General features: G+C 35.4%; 3 protein-coding genes and 2 pseudogenes across 3 annotated transcripts; 3 read left to right on the top strand and 2 right to left on the bottom strand.

The window, feature by feature from the left end:
- On the bottom strand, positions 2,535–4,795 carry LOC104749751. The gene is made up of 2 exons (XM_010471441.2): positions 3,060–4,795; positions 2,535–2,957 (listed from the first exon to the last, which is right to left on the bottom strand). The coding sequence occupies exons 1-2, from the start codon at positions 4,724–4,726 to the stop codon at positions 2,768–2,770; spliced, it is 1,857 nt and encodes a 618-aa protein (XP_010469743.1). The 5' UTR covers positions 4,727–4,795; the 3' UTR covers positions 2,535–2,767.
- LOC104749749 lies at positions 5,018–7,209 on the top strand (annotated as a pseudogene).
- Positions 7,044–12,512, bottom strand: LOC104749750 (autophagy-related protein 9). The gene is made up of 10 exons (XM_010471440.2): positions 12,141–12,512; positions 10,662–11,335; positions 10,243–10,563; positions 9,632–9,854; positions 9,294–9,473; positions 9,008–9,214; positions 8,548–8,625; positions 8,383–8,453; positions 8,176–8,289; positions 7,044–8,078 (listed from the first exon to the last, which is right to left on the bottom strand). The coding sequence occupies exons 2-10, from the start codon at positions 11,240–11,242 to the stop codon at positions 7,262–7,264; spliced, it is 2,592 nt and encodes an 863-aa protein (XP_010469742.1). The 5' UTR covers positions 11,243–11,335; positions 12,141–12,512; the 3' UTR covers positions 7,044–7,261.
- LOC104749748 (CDT1-like protein a, chloroplastic) lies at positions 14,419–17,245 on the top strand. The gene is made up of 7 exons (XM_010471439.2): positions 14,419–14,854; positions 14,943–15,062; positions 15,378–15,615; positions 15,723–16,361; positions 16,479–16,680; positions 16,766–16,856; positions 16,950–17,245. The coding sequence occupies exons 1-7, from the start codon at positions 14,508–14,510 to the stop codon at positions 17,032–17,034; spliced, it is 1,722 nt and encodes a 573-aa protein (XP_010469741.1). The 5' UTR covers positions 14,419–14,507; the 3' UTR covers positions 17,035–17,245.
- LOC104749747 lies at positions 20,040–22,284 on the top strand (annotated as a pseudogene).

The raw sequence follows: 26,695 nt of genomic DNA, 5'->3' as shown, positions 1-26,695 counted from the left end.
TATCGGAGATGAGGCAAAACCATCTCGGCCGCAGTAGAAACCAACAACCGGTCAATCACCATCAACGACTAAGGCCAAAGAGAACCACATCTGAAATTATGCTCAATAAAGCCATCGACGAGACAGGGCAAATCGCGGTTCACCATCACAAGACAAAAGGAGACGACGCTCGGGGCAGATCTCGCTGAAACCGGAGAAGATACAACCTTAAAGCCGTTCCGACCCTTCAAAACTATCCCCGAAGAAATGCTGGGATGGACTCATAAGCAACTAGACAAGAAGGGACAGAGGATGACCCTCTCATGACTTCGGCGAGAAGCGCCTGTGGCGAGAGAGGTCAGATCGAGATTAAAGCTTGTCGGCGGCTAGGGCAAACTTCTCTTGACAAGAGAGACGAGAGAGGACGATGAACTCTCGAGAAATTTATATGAAAAAAAATAAATAAAACGTATGAGTTATCACAATAGTTTATTGGATTTGTTGCAAAACATTTCATTTTTTAACTAAAGATTTTGCTTACATTTTGAGATTATATTATAATTTATCATAATAATTAGTTATCTGATTGGCTAATTCAAATTGACCGTAACTCATATTGGTACATGCATGCATCGATCGGCCGTTACAAAACAATAGACTAAGAATGACGATCGAGGACATCTTATTATATAAAATAATAAGATAGACTAAATAAATAACGTCTAATTGATAAGTACTTGTCTAATCTTTAATTTCAAACGAATTTCAAACTAGTGAGAAAAGCAAATCCCCACGAGGCCTAATTCGAACAGCTTTTTATTTTATGATCACTTGACGTTGTTGAATAATTATAAATCAAATACTAAATAATTAATATATGACGACCATCTAGATTGTGTAAGTTCTTCTAATCGTTAGACCGGCCGATGATGACACTCTTAAATCTTTAATTAGTTAGGCAAGTTGTATTCAACTGGGCGGTATGACTATATGACCTACGTTACGTTACGTAGTTCATCTTTTCTTTTAAAATCAATGATGTAAAAGTCACTTTTTAGTGGCATTTGTGGATTTCGTAAAAAAAATTGTTTACCATACTTAGACAGTTAGACTGTTAGACAACTTTGAGTCATATGATAATATTGGAAACGTGTTGATGAGCTAACCTTGCGAGTTGCGAGCGAGTCACTAGTTTGTGAAAATGTTGTGGTATCTGTTTCGTGGTTGTACATTATTCAAAAACAGAGTTCTGTATTTAATTATTTCACCACTCTAAACTTAATAAAATTGGATTTTCAAAGAATGGCAAAAGAATAGTGTCTTTTTTACTCCATATAAAATACAATAATTATAAAGTAACTTAATTGGTCTCCGACTCCGAAAGATCTAGAAACTTCTTAAATCCAAAGGGCGTTAAAACCCGTTGAGCTAAAGTAAGACAATGTGTGTATCATTCATTCATCAAATTAAGTGCATGCATCTTCAATAAGAGCACGTGTCTATTAGTTTGTGTCATGACTAGTCCATCACTCATCCATATATACACATGAGCATATCAGAGAATCTTTTCTTCTTTGCTTTCTTACAAAAATATCCAAATGCAAATATAAAACTTGAAAAGTATGCACATATATTAAAAACTGTAAAAAGCCAATAAAATATATATGAAGGAGAGGCGGCGAGAGTGTTCCTTAAGCAATTGTATCCGAATCATATGTCTCTTCTTCTAATTATCATCGTTTAACGCCGGCGGCCGCAAATTTGTTTTTTTTTTTTAAAGAAATCAACGAAATAAAATGTTGGTAAACCAAATATGTATTCCCTCTATCTCATAAAATCGATATTTTGGGATATTTTTTTGTTCCACAAAATTGATGTTTTGTAAACTTCAAGAAATAATCATTAAAAATATTTAAAATTTTGAATTGTTATTGATTTAAAATTAAATAATATTTCTTTAGTTAAAAGAAAAAATATATTTAAACTTAGTAATCATTGTTTTCTTAAAATATGTAAAAATTTCTAAACAATCTTTATGAGAGAAATATGACAACAGTTTGTTCGATTAGAAGAAAACTTTGTGCTGTGAGTTATGATTACGAAACGAGTCCCTTTTAATTAGTTACATTGAAATTTTCTAAGTTTTGACTGAAATTTTCTCATCAAATTGCAACTAGGTCATATGATTAGGCACTTCAGTTAAAGGCTTAAAGCTAAAGCACGGAGCTAGGTGTTAGGGTCAAAAAAGTTACCTCGAATATTAATTACTAGGCTTTTCTAGTGTGGCCATATATATGCCTTAAGTTGACTTGACTCGACTCTCTAATTTGGTTCACACAATTGGTTTACTAATTTGGTTCACACAATTGGTTTACTAATTTGGATCACTACTAGGAATGTGAATTAGGACAAAACTTGAGATAGCTCCGTTAAACATTTAAACAAAAATATCAGACTTTTTTGGACTTGGACCAGAAAAATAAAAAATAATCTATGACCACTCGAACACCACACCACATGACCTTTCCTTGGGATTTTTTCCCAAAAAAGAGAAGTCACACATAAGTATAATGCATTCAAATGACTAAGCTACACTTTATACTCTTACATTACACCATTATAACAAAAATTATTATATTGGTATGTTTGGAACAAACCTCAAACATCAACTTCTATGAATTGGAGTGAAATCTAAATGATCGAAGTATGAAATAGATAATAATTTAAAAACTTAGTGGCAACTGGCAAAACAGAAGGTGCTATTCTTTTTTTTTGTGCTGAGAGTTCACTACGAATGGTTTGTCTTGGGTAAAGGTAAAGCCTTATTCGGAAGATTATTTGTTGAAACACCCCCTCGAGCCTTCAATCGCAAATCCTCAAGAAGTCTTTTCGCTTCTTTCATTTCGTCTTTCGCGCTATCTCCATGATTGTCCCATGCATCGATCACTCGCTGTTGAAACTCCACTGCAAGGCTATAACTGTAACCAAGCAAGCAAGCAATGGTCAGGACATTAAACTCTTTCAAGAGAAATGATGAAGTCACATCAACGAGTGAGTTGCGTTAACAGAAATTTACTTACTTTCCCATGCCGGCGTAAGCTTTAGAAAGATTCTGGCAAGCATCAATTGAATCAACATGGTTTGGACCAAGTGAGACATCCATAATGTCTTTAGCAACTGCAAACATTTGAGCAGCAGATTGAGGTCTCCCGAGTTCTAAATAAGCAGCGCCGAGATTGTTATAAACATAACCAACTCCAAAATGTTTAGCACCAAAGCTTTCTTTCAACCTCTCGGCTGCACCTTCCAAGTAAGGAACTGCTTGAGAGACTCGGCCCGAGAATAGAAGCAGCCAACCTATCCTAGCAGAAACACTTCCTTCTGAGTGCTGTTCTTGAGGAAGCTTCTCTAGTATACTTAAAGTCTTTTGCAATAACGAAATAGCGGTTTCAAATTCGTTCATTGACTCGTACTGCATCGCTACCTCGGAGTATGCTTCAGCGACTTCTACAGGTGAAGCTGTTTCTTTCTTCTCGAGGATTTCACAAGCAAACTCCAAACATTTTTTTGAATCAGCAAACTTTTGTTGGTTAACCAAAGCTTTGGACATCGATATAAACACCATAGCTCTCATCTCACTGTCCTTCTCAGTTTGTTGAACAACGCTCTTCAATATATCAATAGCTTCCTCGTATTTTCCCAACGCAACCTTCATGTTAGCAGCATCAATCTCAGCACGAATCAGCTCCAGTTTCATTCCCCAATTCTTCAAAACCCTCTGAGACAATCTGTTCTGCTCCAAAGCCTTGTCATGCTGCTCTAAACCGCTATAAATCACACCAAGTAGCCTTCGATCCTGAGCAACCTCAGCTGAATTATTCCCTAACTCCTTCTTATGAATCTCCAAAGCCTTCAACGCATAAGGCAAAGCCTCGTTAAAATTCAAAACCGCAACATAAGCATCAGCCAGACCTCGATTCGCCACACCCATCTCTTTACTATCTTCATCAAAAGTCATCTCCTTTATCTGCAAACTCTTCTTCAGATTCTCAATAGCTTCCTCTCTCCTCCCCATAGCGTTCTTAACATTAGCAAGCTCGAGCTGCACGGCGTGTAAAACAGGCCTAACGTCTTCCACAGCATTATCTTCATCTGCTTCTAACTTAACTAGAATACGATTAGCTCTGTTCAAGTAACCTAAGCTATCACTAAAACGTTTCAAACCGAAATTAGCAGAACCCATCAATTGCAACGCCATGGCAACAAGAAGATTAGGTTGGTTCCCATCTCCATCGAAAGATTTAAGAGCTTTCTCAGCGTAAGACAGAACCTTTTCAGGATCCTCACCTTCCCGATCGAGATGGAGCCCTAGTTTGAGAGCTGATAAACCCAACTCGTTACCTTCGAAAGACAACTCCATCTCTTTGAACAAACGGACCATTTCATTAGTGGTGGTCGCCGACTCGAACGCTTCTTCGAGATCGATCTTTTCCTTATCGCTTGACGAAATCTCCGGTGGTTCCTCCACATGGGTATTCAAACTCCGATATGGATTAACCCAGAACTGACTCTTGATCAGGGGATTGGTTCTGCAGCAAGTGGAGATTTTTCGTGTTGGGGAGAACAGAGGAGAGGAAGAAGAAGAAGAAGAAGAAGAAGAAGAAGAAGAAGCATCGTTGAGATGGAGTAGAGGTCTGAATTTGTGGTATCGGAAGCGACGGATTAGAGAAATCGATACACTCTTCATCGCCAGAAACTCGCGTCGGAGAAAAATGTTCTCTTTACCAAAAACCCTTCAAAACAATAAATCAAAAAACCCTAAAAGTTTTTGTAATTTTCTCTTTTTTTTAAAAAACTATTTTTAATTATTTATTAAAATTTTCGTCCAATCAAAAATCTCCCTTTTTTTTTTTTTTTAATTTCCCTTCTGTTGTGTTTTCGTTTTTTTGACCCGACCCGACCCGACCCGTCCCCGGATCCACCTCTTGATTCAAATCGCATCATCCTTTGTTTTGTTTGTCTTCTCCGATTTGCTTTGTAAAATTCATCAAAGTAGCAATGGCGGTTTCTTCTAATGCGGCTTTTGTCGTTGTTACCCCGAAGACGTCGTCGTCGTCATGGAATCACCATTATCCGAATCTGTTTTGGCTTCCGATGAACAACAACAACAATAACAGGACAAGGAGGAGAGGTCTGATCCAGCGAGCACGTTGCGAGCTTTCTTCGTCCAGCGAATCATCGGCTCTGAACCAGCTTAAGAACTCTTCTATCACTGACAGTAATGAAATAAATCTCATTTCTGCCATTTCATTTTTCATTTTTCATTTCTGCAATTTCATTTTTTATTTCTCTGTCTTTGTTGTTTTTTTAATGTACCAATTAGGATACACAAAGGAGAGAAGCAGCATTGTGGTGATTGGTCTTAGCATTCACACAGCTCCTTTAGAGATGCTTGCCATTCCAGAAGCTGAATGGCCACTAGCTATTCGTCAGTTATGCGCTTTGAATCACATTGAAGAAGCTGCTGTACTCAGTACCTGCAACAGGCTCGAGATTTATGTCTCTGCTCTATCTCGTTACCGTGGTGTTAAAGAAGTCACTCAATGGATGTCCAAGGTTACTTCTTTTTTCTTAAAGACTTCTCCTTTTTCAGTGTTTTTGGGCACCGTGTTACAATCAGTGTACGTAATAATGATAATGCTATGTCTATGTCAGAGAAGTGGAGTCTCAGTTGAGGACATCCGTGAGCACTGGTTTCTGTTGTACAACAAGGACGCTGCTCAACATTTGTTTCAAGTCACAGCTGGTCTGGACTCTCTTGTTTTAGGTGAAGGTCAGATACAAGCACAGGTTAAACAAGTTAGTGTAATAGGTAAAGATGCAGGAAATGGGTTTGGGAGGATCATAGGTGGGCTTTTTGAAAAAGCAATCTCGGCTGGAAAGCGTGCCAGGGATGAGACAAAAATTGCGTCTGGGGCTGTTTCCGTTAGCTCTGCTGCCGTTGAACTTGCTTTCAAGAAGCGTCCAGGATCTGTGTCCTCTGCTGTGATGTTGGTGGTTGGTGCAGGAACTATGGGGAGGCTTGTAATCAAGCATTTGGTTGCTAAAGGTTGTACTAGAATCGTGGTTGTGAACCGAAGCCAAGAGAGAGTTGAAGCTATCCGCAAGGAGATGCGGCCTGGAGTTGAGATTATTTATAAACCGCTTGAGGAGATGCTAGCTTGTGCTGCAGAAGCCAACGTGATCTTACTAGCACAGCATCTCAGATACCATTGTTCTTGAAGGAGCACGTAGAGATGCTACCTCCTCCTTCTCCTGCAGATGGAGATGCAGATCATGCGAGGCTCTTTGTTGATATCTCTGTTCCTAGAAACGTTGGGTCTTGTGTTGCTGAATTAGACGGTACACGAGTTTACGATGTGGATGACCTTAAGGAAGTTGTTGCTGCCAATAAGGAAGACAGGGCGAGGAAAGCAATGGAAGCTCAAGTTATAATAACAGAGGAGTTAATAAAGTTTGAAGGGTGGAGGGATTCGTTGGAGACGGGTCCGACAATCAAGAAATTAAGGAGCAAAGCAGAGAGAATCAGAGCGGCTTCGGTTGAAGCATTCATGTCGAAACATGGGAATGACATGGACGAGAAGACGAAGGAAGCAGTAAAGAATCTAACCCGAGAGATAGTGAACAAGATCCTGCACGGCCCAATGGTACATTTCAGATGTGATGGGACTGATAGCAGAAAGCTGCATGAGATGCTAGAGAACATGCATGCTATGATCAGAAGATTAGAACAAAAAAGAAATAGAAGTAGAGAGAGTGCGAGAGAGAAGAAGAGACAACAGAGTAGTATAGTCCATTCGATTTTAGTCATAAAATATATGTTAGAAAGAGATACCAACGGTGACCAAAGAAAATACAAGAGACATACATACAATTTAGCAGGAATTATCAAAGCTAGTTCAACTCCTGTGTCTTCTGCTGGCAATCTCTACATCGAGCTCTCCTGTTCCGTCTCTCTTCTTTCACAAGACACAGATGTCACAATATCAAGTAACAAATACCAATTTTTAAGGAACTTTTTATATACACAACAATAAAGAATTGCATGTAATGTTAGCTTGAAACAAGATAAAAAGAGAAGCATGTTATTATTCCCACATTTTTCCAAGACCAGAGAACACTTTCTAGAAAGCATCTCTTTTATCTTCCTTCATCGACCTTAGAAAAAAAGAAAAAAGAAAAAACAAAGAAACAACTTTGAATCAAAAAAATTCATTGTTGTTCACCCTAATGTGGTGCTTGATGATGAAGTTTGTTGAGGTCTTGAACTATATACATCGTCGAAATGGAGATCAACCCCAGCTTCAATATCATCATCATCATCCATGAATGTAGTCCTGGACAACTGTCTTCTCGCATTTTCTTCCCAATCCAATTCTTCTTCTTCATCTCCTTCTTCAATGCTTCTTCTGCCCCATGAGCTGTCTAACAAGTTTCCTGCTGTGTAGCGGTTTATAAAATCAGGTGGCTCAATGAAGCTATTGGCGGTTGCCGGATGAGATGTGCCAATGTGAGAGCGGTCGCCTCTTCCCCACCACTGGTTCCTACCATCAAGAGGATGCTGATTCCCAAAACTTTCTTCTCCATCGGGTTGGTCATGGCGCAGAATGCTCTCTCTGAAAAACTGACCCGATGTGCTTGCCTCCATGTTGAGCAGATCTCTGCTATCTTCACCAAGGATTCCCAAATTAGGAGGCCAACAGTCCGCAGAGTTTTGATTTGCAGTTAAGATTTCGTTCTCTCTCTCTACTGGGTGTTCGGTTCTGTTGTGAGCCTGAGAGGTGTAATACCAGTCAAGAAGATAAGGATGATTCCTCTGATCTGAATCAATCAGCCACATGGAATCAGTGTGATTGCCGCAAGCAGGTGGATTTCTTGGTATGTCTCTGTATAAAGTGCTTTCTCGCCACGCCCTACTAGGAGAACATGAGTGTCTTGTGTTGATTTCATGAAGCTTTCGGTCCCGGAAAGTTCTAAGATTTGACAGAAACTGCTTTCCAAGAGAATCTGACTCCCAAGTAGGATAACTACTCTGGAAACTGCAAATAAAATGGAACACTTAACACTGATTTGCATGTATTATTCCAAAATAATTCATATGTTGTAGAGAAAAAAAGACTATATTATGCCTCAAACCTCAAAAATGATTTCTCCATTTTCCCTTGTGAGCTTCTCTGCTCACGACGAGGTGCATTGCGTGGTGAACCATACTTGATATTTCCATGGTTCTCAAAGTAGAAAGCACTAAAGCTGCAAGCGAAACGGCCAATGAGCATAATGTAGTCCTAATTGTAATTTTATTTAGAACAATTCATTGGAAGTAAAACTAGAAGAGTCATTTACCTGCAAACATGGCCTACACCTTCAATATCAACTGTGAAATCCTTGATGAATTGCAAGATGTCATCAACCCGCTGGAAAGAGAACTCAAAATGTGTGAGACCACAATCCTTGTATACTCTCAATATTAATGAGGGGTACACAATAGCGAATGCGAGAGAAATATACCTTTGGCACGACAAACATAAGCAAAAAAGGTGTGATGAAGATTGAAGCTATCTCCTCCAATAGCATCATCCCAGTATACTGCAGTGCAGAAGTTTTTATTAGGATCATTTATATAAACTTCATTCAAGAGGTAGTAACGAGCAAGAAGGGAAATAAGATCACGTATAGAGGAATTATAGAATCATAGAAACACAAAAAAAAATCAAAGAACATCCTAAGAAACCCAGTAAATAGCTCATCTTGCAGCTTAACTTCATTACATTATGAAGGTAATTAAGTAAAAATAGGTGTAAACATAAATTTGGCATTCTCTCTCCATCGTGATATAGAGTATAAGACGGTATGCAGTTATTATCTCGACAGCGTCAAATAGAAAACATTCTAAGCAGTGACTAAATATTGATGTTTAGCTTAAACTAAACAATTTGTGAAAAAAGGAGTTAATAAGTTAACATGGTACCTGAAACAGAGTCTCTAACTCCAGGCGGACATCATCTTTGTTTTCCTTACCACGCCATCTCTTAGGCATATAATGAGTGTGTTGGACCACCAAAGTCATAGTTCCTACTGGGTCAAGGACCAAAACTTCATCCGAAATGGCAGCCCGGCTAATAGCTGTAATTGTTCCAAAAACAGCAGCATACCAAAACAGATTGCGGCCGAATATCTACACAGGTGGCAAAACAAGGTTTAATACCTAGAAAATGTATCTATCAAATGCTTTTTACGTTGTTAGGATTTCTTACATGGCCCTCTAGAAGAGATTCTTCGAGAAACGCAATGATGATCAAAACAGCAGCAAAGCCGCCAGAAACAAAAGAGACGAACTTTGCAATAATGGAGATGATAGGTGAGGGGAATTGTTTTAGATATTCAGATGCGTGTACTACACTGCTATTTATCCGATGCTTGAATAAATGGTCAACCTGTTGTTGCAGAAACAAGACGTTTAGAAAAGGCATCACATTTGAATTTAGAAAGGAAGGAGAAAGTTAGAAAAAAACTGAAGGTTTACTAAGACACCAGAATTAAACTCCATTCACACGACTTTTGTGGGCGTGAAGGTCAGATGAAGACAACTTACCTCATTGAATTCCCTGAAGAGCCACTTTGACAAATTGGACCATCTTCGAGAAGATGCAGTACTTGGATGATTGTAAAACTGTTCAGCATGCCTTAGGAATAGATACACCAACATAAAGATGACAAGAAATGGTGACAGCAGAAGCATAGCAAGTCCAACCACAAATAGCCGTTTCTTCAATGTAGTAGGATTTGAAACAAAGTCCCTTCTAACACGAAAATTGCTGCAGAATGAAAAAGCCTGAATTAGAGAAAACGGACAATACTTAGCATGTGCAAAGAATTTTTCATTCTATGGCATTATTCTTCATGGTAGTAGTTCGGCCACTGAGATGAAACATACTCATATGAAATATAACATATGTACTTCGGCCACTCCCATGTAGGCACACTCACGTATTATATACACATACAGGGACAAAATTCTATAACAGAATAATCTCATTAACTTGAAAAGATCACTATCGTCTAACCAAGACAAAGCAATTCATGAAAATTGAAACTCTTGGTCAATATTTGTATCACATTAGCAGGTCATAAAATCCTAAAACTACAATGTTAATAGAAAGCCGTTTCAGATTAGAACAAAGATAAGCGTGAAGAGTAGCATACCAGTCAAACATGCTCTGCAATATGCACCAGTTAAGGGTCCACTCAAGGGTCTTTGTCAATACAAGGTAATACTGTGTCCCATCTGGTGCAGATTTGACTGCTGGACCAGCACCAGGGATCCAATGGGAAATTGGGAAAGAAAGCAAACCTTTGTTGAGCATTCCAATCAAGTAGTTTTCTTTTCGCATAAGGCGCATAACCATATCATGAGCTGAAAGATCCTTAACCACACAAAGGCATTGAGAGCTTTGTAACTGAACAACTTTCTCAAGGACTGTTGCCCATGGCATAGTAAGGATTTCATTGTCTGTGACATGGAGACTGTAAATTTACAATACAAGAGAAAAACAGTTATGGGCTAAAATGCATGTTTTATTCTAGCAATAACTATGTATAGCATGTTGCAAATTTCAACTTACTTGTTGTAATAAAAGTGTCGGAAGTCCAACGTATCCTTCAATTGGGCAAAAAACCTTAAGAAGCAGAAGAGCCAGTACACAGAGAAGAGGGCCAAATATCCAACAATTATAGCAGTTGTGAGCGTGAAAGGGGATAAAGGATGGGGATGGATAGCTTCTTTTACAAGATCACATGGCTTAGTTCCTGATTCAACTGCATCCATTCCACATTTTGCATTCTGAAGGCCATTCCAATCAACATACAACAAGAAGAACCCAGAGAAGCATATGATGAAGCCAAGACTTAGAAGCTCAACAGCCCACTTTACGATAATACACCAAAGGCCTTTGTCTCTATAGTAGCTGTAGAGCCTTTCAACAAAAAGATCCAAATCAGCGATTGGTTGAACATTTAAACTCTCTCCATTAAGAAGTCCCGACGGGCTCTCACTACCAGGACTTGATATTCCTCCGTAGTTAGATAGCTCAATCTCGTGGGACTCATTATGAAGTAATCCTGTTGTCAAAGACGATGATGATTCACCACGTTGCCATTTAAAAAAGTTGAACACATTTGGACCCTTTTGCCCACTGCTCATCATTTGTAAACACGGACGCTTGGACAAAACAGCCAGTCCATTCCCCGCTTACCAACTGGAAATTTCTGAAGTGTAACAAGAATCCAGCAACAAATCCTGCATCAAACGTTTGAAAAAACATAAACTATCTAGAATGCAAATCACTACTAACGGAGATAATCTATGCATGCAAACAAAATTGCCACCAACATGTCTAGTAAAATGTTCGAGCCACAAGCACATATAATGAAAATAACAACTGATGAAACAGCAAGGCAAGTCATATCCTTAAAAGCAGAAATACACACCACGAATGCGGAACTTGTGGCATAACCTGCTACAGACATGTTTCTATAACTGGTTCCCACCATGATAGGTACAACCAAGACCCACCTATACTTTGCTTGACACTCAAATGACTATGCGATTCAAACATTACCTTCCTTAAACAACACAAACATTCTCTCTCGCACTAACAGAATCTATGGACAATGCACTAAATCCTCAGCCTTCTGATGACAACTAATGGTGCAGAGAAAGCAAACACAACTCCGTTCTCTCCAATAAAAGATAATATCATATGGATAGTAATCTATACTCAATCAAGGTTCACGCAACCTTGACAAAAATCTACCTTGACAAAACTCAATTCCCTTAAACCGACTCAGTTATAAACAAGAAGAAAAAGCATGAAAAAAAACGGTGAATTGCTTCCCAATAGAACAAGGGTTTGTCTAATTTCAAAAGCGACTTAATCAGGAGCGAGTCTTGACAAAATTGGAAACCCAAAACCCATCATAGGCTAACAGGATGATCAAACTCCTCTAAACCCACCAAGTGATTTCCCCCCGCCCCCTCAAAACCACTGTGCAATTATTCCAAAAAATTAAAACTTTATCGATGACAACGAATCAAAACTTACCAGCGACCCACGAAAGGAACAGCAATTAGAAGAAAGCCTTGAAAGCAAAAAGTTCTGTAAGCAGCTAGCAAGTTATTTGCCTCTTTAAAAAGCCGAAAGCTTTATGAATTCAATTAGGCGGCGGGGCTATGTAAGAAGAAGGAAGTTGAAAAGAGAAGAGCGAATTTGATCGACGAAAGGTTAATGATTTAGGGGAATTCAAGAAAAAGGAAAAGGAAAAGAAGAAGAAGAAGAAGAAGAAGAAGAAGAAGAAGAAGAAGAGAATTGGGTTTGCGTGGAAGAAAAGAGGAGTGATCGAAATAAAAAATTAATCCTTTATGCTTCTTCGATTTTTTCAATTTTAGATTTTGGGCTTTTCGTCTTCCTCTTCTTCTCTTCTCTTCTCTTCTACACAAACACTTTAACCAAACCAAAGAAACGTGATAACGAGTTTAGTTTTGCTTCGATCTTTTTCCCTTTTTAATATCATATATTAAAAACATAAATATAAGCATCTTATATAAGAATGGGCCAATTGTTTAAAATGGGCTGCTACCATATTCATAAACAGATCCAAGAACATGATGGGCTCTAAATTTTGGAATCTAAATCTAAACACATGATGTTTAACTTTTGAAAATAATGATAGTGAGTCAATGTCAATTGTAATCTTTTGGATCTAGATCAGATTCTTCAAATGAGGGTTTTGGTATCACGATCTGTATTTAGAACATAATATACTACAAATTGATACATATAACTTCTTTAAAAATTTATTATAAACTCAAGAAAGCTTTTTAATTGACAATATTTAAACCTAATTAGATTCTGCAAACACAGTTTTGGTATCAAAAGTTTTATATTCAGAATGTATATTGTAATGGAAGTTAATACATAAGAATTGGAATTTTTTTGTGGTTTTATTTCTTGACATTATTAGATAAATTGTACAACTCATGTAATGTAGTGAGATTGATTTAATTTTGTGTATTTTCAAAGGAAGACTTTTATAGATACACAGATTGATTTAATTTTGTCTAGTATGTTTTTGTCAACTACATACTAAATTAGAAGATAAACCGATAAACCAATAATAGAAATGTAAATCTGTGTTTATCTAAACTTTCATATAATATTTTTTTTTTGACATGGAAAACTTCTTGTATAAATCTTTTTGTGTGGTGATAAAAGTTCATTTCATAAATTTACATAGATTATCTCATAATTTTTTTTTTTAAATGGAAACGATAAACCTTAATAAAGAAAAATAAAGATATACATTAATAACAATAGCGGAAATAACAATAATAGGAAAAAAGAAAGTGAAAGTTTTGTTAGTAAGACAAGTGTAGAAATGAAAATTGAAAAATATCTAACATTTATATTCTAAGTTTTAGAATAGGGATGTGGTAAATGTTAAAAGTTAAGAAAAAATGAAAAATAGAAAACATAGTGTATAATGTAGACTAAACTATTGATTATACTTGATTTTGTTGGGGTCACTGTTTATCTTATATTTTATTGTTGATATGATTCCTTATGTTGATTATCTTTCTTTTCTATTTTATTTTATAATGATTCTCTTTTTTTTTTTTCTTCAAAGAATGTATATAAATACTGAACATATCATAAACATTGCATAACCATCATAAGTTTTTACTTTTCATCTGAATTTGCTTCATTAGTCTTTTTCAAATCTTTTTTTTTTTGTCATAAGTTTATAAAATACTTCTAGGACATGAAAATTGTTCTTATTTTTTCATCTGAATTTGCTTCATCAGTCTTTTTCAAATCTTCTTTTTTTTTTTTTTTGTCATAAGTTTATAAAATACTTCTAGTCGCTCAGTCAGATACGGGAAAACCAGATCCGAATAAGGGCATCATCATAATGGGCCTAACTAATGGGCTTCGTCTAGGATATACAATTTTCGCGGGAAGCAACGGGTGCATAGGCGCGGGAGGTATACGTGGCATAGTTACACGTCGGATTGCGCGCCAAGACCTCTAAATAAATCTAAACCCTTTCTTATTTCNTTTTTTTTTTTTTTTTTTTCTTGTCATAAGTTCATATTGAAATATTAAATAGCCATTTTTTTTTTTAATAAAATGCTTCTATTCGTACATACACATTGATACATGTATGATCCGAACAAGGGCATCATCATAATGGGCCTAACTAATGGGCTTCGTCTAGGATATACAATTTTCGCGGGAAGCAACGGGTGCATAGGCGCGGGAGGTATACGTGGCATAGTTACACGTCGGATTGCGCGCCAAGACCTCTAAATAAATCTTAACCCTTTCTTATTTCTTCATCATCTTCAATCTCTCTCTTTCTCTGTATCTGACACTCTCAACAACAAACATTGTTAAAAGATTTTTTTAAAAATGAGTTCACCAGGTTCTAGATCTATCCCATTCAAATCCAAGAAACGGTTGGTGATGGATTCGCTGATTTCTAAACCCAAGGCGGAGAACACCAACCCGCCGTCTTCTGTAGCGTTGCCTACTCCGGAGAAGCCGCTTGAGAACATGCTTAGCAGATCTAGAAACCGATCTGTTGCTTTATCAGTGAAAGAGATTCGTCAAGCCGCTGGATCTCGTCGTAGATCTGAAGATCCGGTTGTGTCTTCATCCGCTAAAAGCAAGCTCTTTTTTTCTCTCAACGATTCGTCATCCTCTTCGGCTTCTAAACGAATTACTAAGAATCCAGAGAAAGAGAAGCTTCCGGAGAAGTAAGCATTTTTTTANTTTTTTTTTTTTTTTTTAATTTCTTTCTCAAATTTTTAATTTTACTGATTTGGGGATTTGGAATTTGTGCAGGTATGAGATTCTGGGAAGCTTCTTTGATGCATTGGATAGTTCGATTTTGTTATCGAAACTAAGAGGTTCTAAGCCCACATTTTCAAACATTTCTGGAAAAATCGAACATCTAACCGAGAGGTATTATAATCTTTTGTTTATGCTAATCACTACTGATTAGATCTGATCTGAATAAATAAGACAAATTTGGTATTTGCCTTTTGTATGCTTTACAGACGACTCTCTTGATAAGACAAATGAATAAATTAGATCGTGTTTATGTTGTCTCCTGATGGGATCTGATCTGTGAATTATAAATACCAATTTGATGATCTTTGCCTTTTTTACTTTATAAGTTCGATGAGACAAAACAATGCTTTAGATCTGGGATTTTTTTAATTGATTTCTAAAAACTTTTTAATCTGTTTCTGATGTATGGTGTGGATATATTTTCAGGAGGTTTTGTTATAGTCACTTGGCTCAACTAAAGCATATATTACCAGAAGCGATGGAGATTAAGAGAGGGTTGATACATGACGAAAGAACCTGCTGTATGAAACCAGACCTTCATGTTACACTCAATGCTGATGCTGTTGAATCCAATGATGACAAGTCGAAATATGATAGTAAGAGGATCAATCTCCGGAAAGTGTTCAGGGCTAGACTTGCGGAGTTTGTTAAAGCTCACCCTCAGGTACTATTTTACTACTATGATGATGAAAAATGTGTTCTTTTAGTGATTTTAGAAGTTACATTGTATGGTTCTATTCAGGAACTAATGGTGTTATTGTCTGTTTTTAGGGTGATGATGTTCCAGAAGAACCGCTTCCTGAGCTATTCAATAGAGGCAAACAAAATGAAAACTCAAGAGTTGAGGTTGAAAGTGTTATGGAAGAGAAGGCTTCTATTCCAGTAGCTAAATTGTTTTCATCTCCCTTCAAAGATACATCAACTCCAGTCAAAGCAGCTTCAACTCCTGCTAAACCAACTTCGTCTCAGATTAACATGGCACCAACTCCGAGCAAAGCAAATTCAAGTCCTGCTAAACCGACTTTGTCTGTGATTGACATGGTGCCAACTCCAGTCAAACCAGTGTCAACTCTGGCTAACATGCCTGTAACACCAGCTACAGTTGACTCAACACCAGTTATTGCTGCGTCGACTCCACCTGAATTTGCTTCAACTCCTGCCAAGGGTACGTCACTGGCAGCTCGTCTGCAGAAGAGAAGCAGCGATTGTACTAATCCAGATGATGTTTCTGCTGACCCACCGGCTAAGCTCGTGAGGCGTTCCTTGTCCTTGAACTTTGATTCTTATCCTGAGGATGATGAGAAAGCTATGGATTTTACTGATGATGAACCCATTGATCAAGTACCTGAAGAAGATGTATCCAGCGATGATGAAATCCTCAGCATACTTCCTAATAAACTTCGACAAGCGGTAATGCATCTCTATTAGTGATTCCTTGTCTTCTAGTAATTAGTTTGATATTAAGAAGTACAAACTGAGATTGGCTTTGTTTACTGAGATAGTTGATCTAATTTCTGCTTATTTCAGATAAAAGAACAAGAGTGGAAAGCGATAGAGGATCAAAATCCAGCAATCTCTCTGGCAAAAAGAAGGCGGAAGATGATCGCTTGTCTACCTAAACTTTTCAATGTCATCCATTACTTGATTCAATCGATAAGGCGTTGGGTTATCACAAAAGAAGAGCTTGTGCACAAGATTATCGCCGGTCATTCTGATATTACTGACAGAAGTAAGCCCCTCTAACCACTAAATATCTCAATATAACTTTTCTTTAAAACCATCCTAACGGTTCTCTTCTCACTTAAATTTTGCAGAAGAAGTTGAAGAACAACTTATCTTACTACAAGAACTAGTCCCGGAATGGATGTCTGAGAAAAAATCATCAAGTGGAGATGTACTAGTATGGTGAGTCACTGAAGTCAAAAAATATCATAAGCATACTTAAACTCACTTTTTCTTGGTTTTTCGATTGCTCATGTAAGCATCATTAATGTGCAGCATAAACAAATTGGCGTCTCCCCTAACAATCCGATCACGTCTTGAAGAAGTAAACAAGCAAGAGATGTCTCCACTGCTTTCTTGATGAGATCGTGCCATAGACTGCGGTTACTTGGGGTTTCTAACTTTTTTTTTTGTTGTCTGCCAAAATTATATTATTCATGAGACAAATGTGTAGAGACTTTAGGTTATTATAAAGTTCTAAGTACTGAAAGTGTAAAAGAGGTGAAAAAACAAGTAGATGACAGACTATTTATAGGAAGATGCTCTAATCTATTTTCAAATTTCGACCTTTATTTAAAGTTAAATCTCTATCAAATAAAATTAAGGGCATTTTTAAAGGGGCAAAGGAAAATAATGTAAGATTAGTAGTTAAGATCTTTTGTTAAAAACTTAGTTATTGGGAGAACATGTTTAAGATCATAAGATTTAATAATATAATATTTTTAAACATATTACAATTATAAAAACTTATAAAAGAACATTTGATCATTGGTACTATGTTTCAAAATTTCAAAATAAATTTCAAAAGAACATACTTGTATAAATTTCAAAATACAATACCAAATATGAACAATGCTACTATGTTTGTGTGTGTCTAGATATAGGAACATGTATAAGAGATTTGATCATTGGATGTTGCTGACGAATTTCTGGAATTGGTAAAAGAGAGTGGCCATGAAAATCTTCAAGATGTGGTTGCTGCAGCTAAAGCGATCAAAGGCGTCGTTGAGCTTGTGAAGGGAAATATTGAATCCGGTAAAGAAACAAGCCTCAACCTTTCTTCTATGTTTTTGTACTCCACAGTAAGTTTGTGTATAGTTTAATGGTAAGGGTGCTCTTGGCTGTAGTCGAATCTTTCTTTCGAGGACTTGAGAATCATGAAAGCTGCAAAGGTGCACACTACTATTTTTTTCTGTTAATATGGAGCTAGCCCTGTAGTGTATATGGTGAAATCTGATTTCTGAGACTTCTTTCGTAACAACATAAAAATAGGTAACTTCTTTCATAACAACATAAAAATAGGTAACATAAAAATCTGTTAAAAGATCAGTTGGAAGTTAGCCGGACCATGAAAAACAACTACAAGAACAGAGATACGAAGAGTTTGAACACAAGAAAGAAGAGGAAGAATGGGTATAATAAGCTTGCTTACATGCATATACCATACACATGTAAGGGTCTTCGGATTTGTCAGCCATGTCAAGCAGATGCGAGTATTCCATCAACTGTTAGATACAAGAAAAACATAATCAATAGAAACCAAAAGATAAAGAGGTTCTTTCATTATAATCAAAATCTAAGAACACAAACCTCAGCCATCTTCTGAAGCATTGTCATGGGTTCAAAAATGATGACATGAAGAGTCACCATAGATGTAACATCAGAACCTATGTACTTCTGCATCATCTTCCAATATCCATATCACGTTCGTGAGCAATCCAAGAATCAGTTTTTTTCTTTTTCTAACTCTTTAGTAAAACATAACTCTTGCTTCCACCTTCCTCTTGTTGCTTCCTCCTCTGCATCCGCAGTACTTCCCTCTGAATTAATTACTTCAAGCCCTTCATATCCCATCAAACTAAACAAAAAGCAAACATAGTTGATTTCTTCATAACCACACACACAGACACACACAAAATTCCCCAATTATAGCTCAACAATTAAATGATTATAACATCCCAATACCAAAACGACACAATAGTTTCCAGCATAATAAGTATGTGAATCCAGCCCAGCTGAAGAACTGAGGATCCGAAAACGAGAAATTGTATTTGAGGATTTGAATTCGTTACCCGTTAACTGATTTGGATATGACCGATCCAAAACTGGTGATGGATGAAGCAATAGAGGCGAAGAAACCACCGTCGTTTTTTGGATCGTTAGAAGCCATAACCACCGCTGATTAGATCGATCAGCGACGGAGAAGACGAAGACGCCGAGGAGACAGAGGAGACGAGGAAATGAAAATGAAACGATCTCTCGGTTGCAAAAAATTTGTTTCCAATCATACTACGCCACGTCACAGTAGAACAACCCAAAAAACAGTTCTACAATAAGATCAATTAAAATGATCTAAACCCACTTTTTTATTTTTTCTAATTTAAATAAGCCTAAGAACACACTAAGTGTTACACCAATAAAGATGGCCTAATAAATAGTCATTGTGTATCAGAATCCTTAATATAACATACTTGAATCCTTTAATGGCAATTATCTTTGGTGATTATGTACTGTATACAAATATAACTTTCGTGCACTATCCTAAATCCGTTCAAACGGATTCTGATACATATATCAGAATCCGTTTATACATACAGTAAAACCTCTATAAATTAATAATGTTGGGACCAAGACATTTTATTAATTTATAGTGATATTAATTTATCTATAAATTAATAATTATTATTTTATAGTGTAAATTAATAATTATTAATTTATAGGTATATTTTTAATTGTTTAATTTTTAAAAAACTATGAATTGAGACAATTTTTGCAAAATAAGATTAGAATTTTGGATGTTGTAAATTTTATGGTATTGGAATTGAATTTGAAATAATTAAAAAATATTATTGACAATGAATTACAAATATTATAGACAAATTCACTTATACATATGACATAAATATTCAAATTTATGAATAAGAATATCAATTCTCGTATTTTAATAGTCTATCAAACTATAAAAATGTAAATGATGCATATTTAGAAATTGAAAATTTTAAAAAGTTTTAGCTGTTTTATGAAATATTATAGAGTATATCATTATAGTTTGAAGATACAACATAACAATTTTTTTATATATATAAGGTTTAAGAGAAAAATACTTTAATATATCAGCATATATATATATATATATATTTACATGATTATTAATTTATGATATTATTGGGACTATATTTTATATGGGGATTTCAAAAAAAATATTATCTTATTATCTTATCGAATTTTGTTAATTTTTACATTGTCCCGACTTGAGACTAGTAAAATTTATTAATTTATAGAGTATTAATTTATAGAGGTTTTACTTATAGCATTGATGCTCTTCGAGGCAATAACCAGTTCCTTTGGTTCTAATTCTAAGTGACCTTCTCCGGAACCCGGCGGGGAGTCCACGTGGCAGAAGCACAAGTCAGACTCGCGCCAAATACCCTAAAATAAATAAATACTAACTACTCTGTAAACCCTTCTTCTTCATCATCGTGGCCGATCTCTCTCTCTCTGACTCTGTGCATCTGAGACTCACAAATGAGTGCACCGGGTTCGTCTAGATCTATTCCCTTCAAATCGAAGAAACGATTATTTATGAATTCGCCATGTTCAACAAAACCGCAGATCGGAAACCCTAATCTGTCTCCTGTATCTCTACCCACGCCGGAGAAGCAGCCGGAGAATCCTACTCTGGGTAAATTCTTCGATGCGTTGGATAGTTCAATCATGTTATCAAAACTGAGAGGTGCTAAGCCGACATTTTCCAACATCTCCAAGATCATCGAGCATTTAACCCAAAGGTACATTATTACTAAATCCTGAAATTTTCGATTTTTGAATCTGGAATCTGATCTGATTAAAGATAGATAGGTTCGATTAGAATATAATAGAATAGATCTGGGTTCTTTGTGGATTTTCACCAATTACAATTTCACGAATCTCAAAGAGTTTTAGCTACAGTCACTTGGCTCAACTTAAGCATATATTGCCAGAAGCTATTGAGATTAAGAGAGTGTTGATTCATGACGAAACAACTTGCTGTATGAAACCAGACCTTCATGTTACACTCAATGCTGATGTTGTTGATTACAATGATGACAATTCGGAATATGAAAGTAAGAGAACCAATCTCCGGAAAGTGTTCAGGGCTAGACTTGCAGAGTTTGTTAAAGCTCACCACCCTCAGGTATAATGGATTCTTTTCAATGATCCTGGTTGTTACATTGTGTGGTTTTATTACGTTTCGTTCAGGTATTAATCGAGTTTTTATCGGTTTTAGGGTGATGAGGTTCCAGAGGAACCGTTTCCTGAGCTATTTGATAGATGGAAGCCGAATGAAAACTCAAAAGTTGAGGTTAAGAGTGTTAGTTCTGTCATTGAAGAGATGGCCAAACCAACTTCGTCTGAGCTAAACATTGTACATTCAACGCCGGCTAAAATTAACTCAACACCAGCTGTTGTTGCTTCAACTCCACCTGAGTTTGCTTCAACTCCTGCTCGTCTGTTCTGTACATCACTGGCAGCTTGGCCGCAGAAGAGAAGCAGTGATTCTACAAATTCAGATGATGTTTCAACGGATCGACCGGTCAAGCTTGTGAGGCGTTCCTTGTTGATGAACTTTGAATCCTATACTGAGGACAAGAAAGCTACGGATGTGACAGATGATAAACACATTGATCCAGTACCAGAGGATGAGGTATCCAGTAATGATGAAAGCCTCAGCATACTTCCTGATAAAATTTAACAATCGGTAATACATCTCTATCAGTGATTCCTTCTGTTCTTGTGATTACTTTTTACTTTTCAGTTTGAGATTAAGAGGAACAAACTAAGATAATTCATCTTCTTTAACTCATTTTAGATTAAAAAACAAGAGATGAATGCAACTGAGGATCAAGATCCAGCAATCTCTCTGGCAAAGAGAAGGCAGAAGATGATTGCTTGTCTACCTAAACTTTTCAGTGTCATCCATTTCTTAATGCAGTCAACAAGGCGTTGGGTTATCACAACAGAAGAGCTTGTGCACAAGATTATTGCCGGTCATTCTGATATTACTGACAGAAGTAAGCCCTTCTAACCGCTGTGTATCTCAATATATGTTTTCTTTACAAATATTTATCAGTGTCTAACTGTTCTCTTCTCACTTACATTTTGCAGAAGAAGTTGAAGAGCAACTTATCTTACTGCAAGAGCTTGTCCCGGAATGGATGTCTGAGAAAATATCATCAAGTGGAGATGTACTAGTATGGTGAGTAACATCATCATATTTAATACTTTACACACATTGTCCTGGATATTTTTTTCGATTGCTCACTGTAAACATCTGTAAATGTGCAGCATAAACAAGTTGGCATCTTCCCAAACAATCCTATCGCGCCTAGAAGAAGAAAACAAGAAAGAGATAGCCCCACCACTTTCTTGGGATTGTAGTTTCATTGGCTCTGCGGTTACCACGTTTTTATAACAGCTTAGGTAGGATGACAAACTATTTAGGAGGGTGTTTAAATCTATTTTCGACCATTATGTTATTTATCAATCAATAAAGGAGTCATTTTATCATATGTTAGTAGATACATTTTGTATCAGAAAGCTTAATAGAAGAATGCTAACATACTTAAAATCCTAGGAAGACAATTCTTTTTAAAATATGTTATGTCGTTGAAGAAACCTTAAGTGATTTTATGAATGTCAATTATGACCAAGCTCGATTCCACACTAGTCAAAAAAAAAGCAGGGGATAAGGCCATTCCGATTTCTGAATTCTAGATTAGCTATTAACACTATTAACAACTCTAGGCCGGTCATCTTTATTGACTCTCTAGTCATCTTATTTGTCTTACAAAGCTTCAGTTTACTTTGTTGTCCATGCCATCAATACGCATGATTAACATAAAACTAAAAATAATAAACCTATGATACATGAAATAAGTTAAAATGCGAACAATTTTTTTTTAAAAAAAATAAATAAAACGAGAGCCATATGATTATATATACATCAAGAGATAAAAATGAAGGAAATCAAGAACTTAGTGAGGTAGGTTTAATTTTGAAGTTTGATGGCCAATGAGCCAAAAAAATATATATATATATCAGAAGGAGAAGAACAAATGGAATTTGTATAAGGGAGAGAGATTGAGTGAGATTTCTTTTTTTCTTTATAAGGACAATAATTATTAGATTCCTTAGATCTTGTATTGGACCACAACTAGTCCCCATCATACATTCCTAAGTCTCATTGTTTTCCTTTGAAAACATAAAAATAAAAGTCTTTCCCAAACAGTACTTATATATAAAAAAAAGTATATTTTTTAGAAGAAAAACAGAGAGGACCTTTGCCACTCTTTTAAGCAATTTCTGACTCAATTCCCTTTTTTGGAGAAACCTTCAAACCCCTAAGTTTGGAATCTAGTTTTAAGATTCGTTTGTTTTCGTTCTGGTAAATAGAACATGGATATCCCACCTGCGTGTTATTTCTCTTTTCTATTTTTGAACATTGCAGGAATTTTTAAGTTTTTTTTTTCTCTCTAAACTATGTGATATACAAATTCTAAAAGCTATGGATTGATATTCAAAAATTTATAATATCCATTGATTTACTTTAGTCCATACTTTACGCTCATAATCTTTTCGATATTTGGTTTGATAATACCAACATCTAAACCGTAAATTATTCTGAACTAGTGACTTTGAATTGTCATTTTTGATGTCATTAGATCACCGTTTAACTATACTTTTTTTTCTGAAAAATAAATCCCAAAAACTGTTAACAAACTCAAAAATACCACGAAAATGTTTTAGAAAGGGTTCCAAAACGAAGCCTTGTGAGTTGTGAGACATATAAGCTTTCTTATAAAAAAGGTATCGAACAGAATAACAAAGCACTTAACTAAACCAAATGTATTCCCTTTGAATTCCTAATTAACCATATAAATAATTAAAGGGATTACATGCATGATGCATGGCTTATCGGTTACGGACCAAGTCATCAATGATCAAAACGTTGTCCATTAAAAACATTATTATCAAAAGCTTTTTCATTTAAAAGACATTGAAACAGTTTCATACAGGCATGCTTGATCTAATTAATGCCAACTTTCGAAAAACAATTAATATAATTTTCGGTGGAATAGAAAATTATAATTCAACAACAAATGCGCACATATATCCTTCATTTTTTTATGTAGGCTCTCTAAATCTGTTACCTATGGATTAACGTCACAAATTATAGTCTGTATATATAATTAGGGTGATTTTTTTTTCCCAACAATCTTTAGCAATCTCAAATCACAATGACTTACTTCAAAGGCGACGATGTCATAAATATGTGATCAAAATTTCTCCATATGTATAATATATCATTATGATGCAACAGGTTAATTTAGTTTTCTCATTCGTATGAAATCTTAATACATTGTTTGGAATATTTTATAATATTAAGAACTTTCAAACAATGAATTAAAATAACTGATCACAGAAAATCAAGTAGGAAAACTAAAACAATGATTAAAATAAGGGATAATATATTTATATGGGTTCTTCATTGAATTTAAGCTAAAGAATAAAAGATAAAAATGATGAAAAGTGGGAAAGAGATGTTGAGTTGGTGCGTTGCATTAGAACACATTGATGGAAACAAGTCATGAGAGCATATTATAAGAGCCTCCAGATAGAATATAATGAGCAATCAGTTGTAAAACATCATCATCATTTTAATTTCCAAGTGGAACTCAAAATCAGATTATACACATTTCAAATTACTCTCTACCGTACCCTTGGCTTCTTACTGAACTTACCAAATGGTCGACAGGAAGGACTTATCAATGATGACCTATATACGTATGTTTATTTACAAAGATTTTATTCAAGCTAACATTTTCTTTGAAAATGCAAAAATGCTCATAAATTTTATAACTCTTATTTCAAACACTTCATGAATAGTTTATAATTAGAAATGGTCAATATAGATTTGGTTAATTTGATATATATATATATCGATTAATAACATATAACTGACTCTAGTATGCAATGGGTTGATGCGATTTAAATGTTGTTTATATAGTTGGTTTGGTATTGTACTTCTTTAATTTGTTTGAATCAGAATGGTCTTGATTTATTAAATGACAAACATATAAATCATACTCTAAGCTCTAAAATTTATAAACACTGAAATCTATGGTATTAACTACATGCAGAACTGTGAAATGAAGCTATAAGTTATGGTCAATAACAGGGGTGGATCTAGAGTGTTGGGAGGTGGGGCAAATAGAATAGAATTCAAAGGTGAATGTAAGTTTTGACGAAGAAGAATNAAGCTCTAAATTTTATAAACCCTGCAATTTGTTGTCGGATTTGAATGATAATTAAGTATGTGAATTTGTATTGATAGGAAGTAAGTGAATATGGTTATATAACGGACCCGCAACCAAAAATAACATAGGCCAGCACATAAATTATTCGATGGGTAGTTTCTTTGTCCAAGGATGATTATGGTAAGCAAGACAAAATGAGTGAGTATGAAAAAGACATTGGATTTTTGTTGACAATACAAAAAGGGAAATAAAAGGAGCGATATGTTTTAATCATAATGTGAGAATATGTATGGACAAGCTATAAAGTCCAATATGTTTCAACTTTATATTGCCAAATGAAATCATATTTTTTTTTCTTCACAAAGTTGAATATTCAAAATTTTGATACAACACATTTTTTTCCAGAAATTTATCTTATGAAATTAGAAGCAACATCGATATAAATATATATAATCTAAAGTAGAGTTCCTCAAAATACAATACTTTAATTTTTTTCCAAAAATTCTATACTTTTTTTTTTCAAAAATACCAAAGACACACAAAAAATGATTTTCAAGGATATAGAATTTATTTTTATAGGTTTGGGTTGACAATTTTAGATTTAAAGTATAGTTTTTAGGGGGTAAAGTTTATTGTTTATGGTTTAGTTTTGAATATTAAAACTTTAGTTTAATTTTATGATATTTATAAAAAAAATCATTTTATTTTTGGAAATTCTTTTTATTTTAATGGTATTTATGAGAATCGTCCATAAAAAAACTATATAAAATTAGACATGCAACATTCTAAAACCGGTCACATAAACTTCTAGAAACTCACTAACTCAGTCGAAAACACCTAAATTTTATATTTTTATTAATCAATTAACAAAAATTCATTTTTTATCTGTTTGGACCGTCGAGTAATATAATTATAAGTTTTGTTTAAAGGTGACATTAAATTTAATGTGATAAATTTTTATATTATAAACATAAAATAAATTAGTGAAATGTGTAAATTTTTTTTAGTAATTTGTTTGTAGTGAGAAAGAAAGGTAAAAAAAAAAAAAAGGTAAGAAGGAAGCAAAAATTCAGTTGGTGAATCATTTTGCTGGCCATTTAGACACTATGAGAGAGAGAGAGATGAGAAGATCCTATCTTCTTCATAAAAATCTTCATACCCCTCAACTCAGCACACACACACACACTCACCACCCCACTACCTCCAATGGCTAACATGCGCACATCGATCGTTCCTCTTCCATTGCTAAAATGAGCATGGTGCGTGATTCGCCCGCTTACTTTGCTCGATTTCTCCTTCTTCTCTCTTCACCCTTTAACAAAAGGAACGTCTTTTAGCTTTACCTCTCTCCCTCCGACCTTTACTCTCTCTCTCTCGGCTGAGATTGTAAGTAAGTTTTTAACTTTGTCTGAGTGATGCTGAGTATGCTGAGATCAGATATTGAGAGTTAATCAATGTCTTCTGACATAAGCTAAACTCTCTGCTTCTTTACAATCTCCTCTTCCTTTCGCTACTGTCTTTCTCTTTCTTCTTTAGGTTTGAATTTTCAATCTTGATTCTGATCTTATGGCGAGTAGTAGTTGCAACAGATCTATCTCTGTTTCCAACTGTTTGAAATTCTGATTCTTTCTTTTGGTGTATTGTCTTTGAGCTAGGGTTTAAATTAGTTTCATATTGGGTTTGTTTTTTTTTGGTTAATCCGATTCAAAAGTTTTAATCTTTGGG

The sequence above is a fragment of the Camelina sativa genome, chromosome 16 (assembly GCF_000633955.1).
Source record: "Camelina sativa cultivar DH55 chromosome 16, Cs, whole genome shotgun sequence".
NCBI classification, from domain to species: domain Eukaryota; kingdom Viridiplantae; phylum Streptophyta; class Magnoliopsida; order Brassicales; family Brassicaceae; genus Camelina; species Camelina sativa.
Note: the sequence above shows the minus strand (reverse complement) of the source record. Positions and strands in the feature narration are given on the sequence as shown.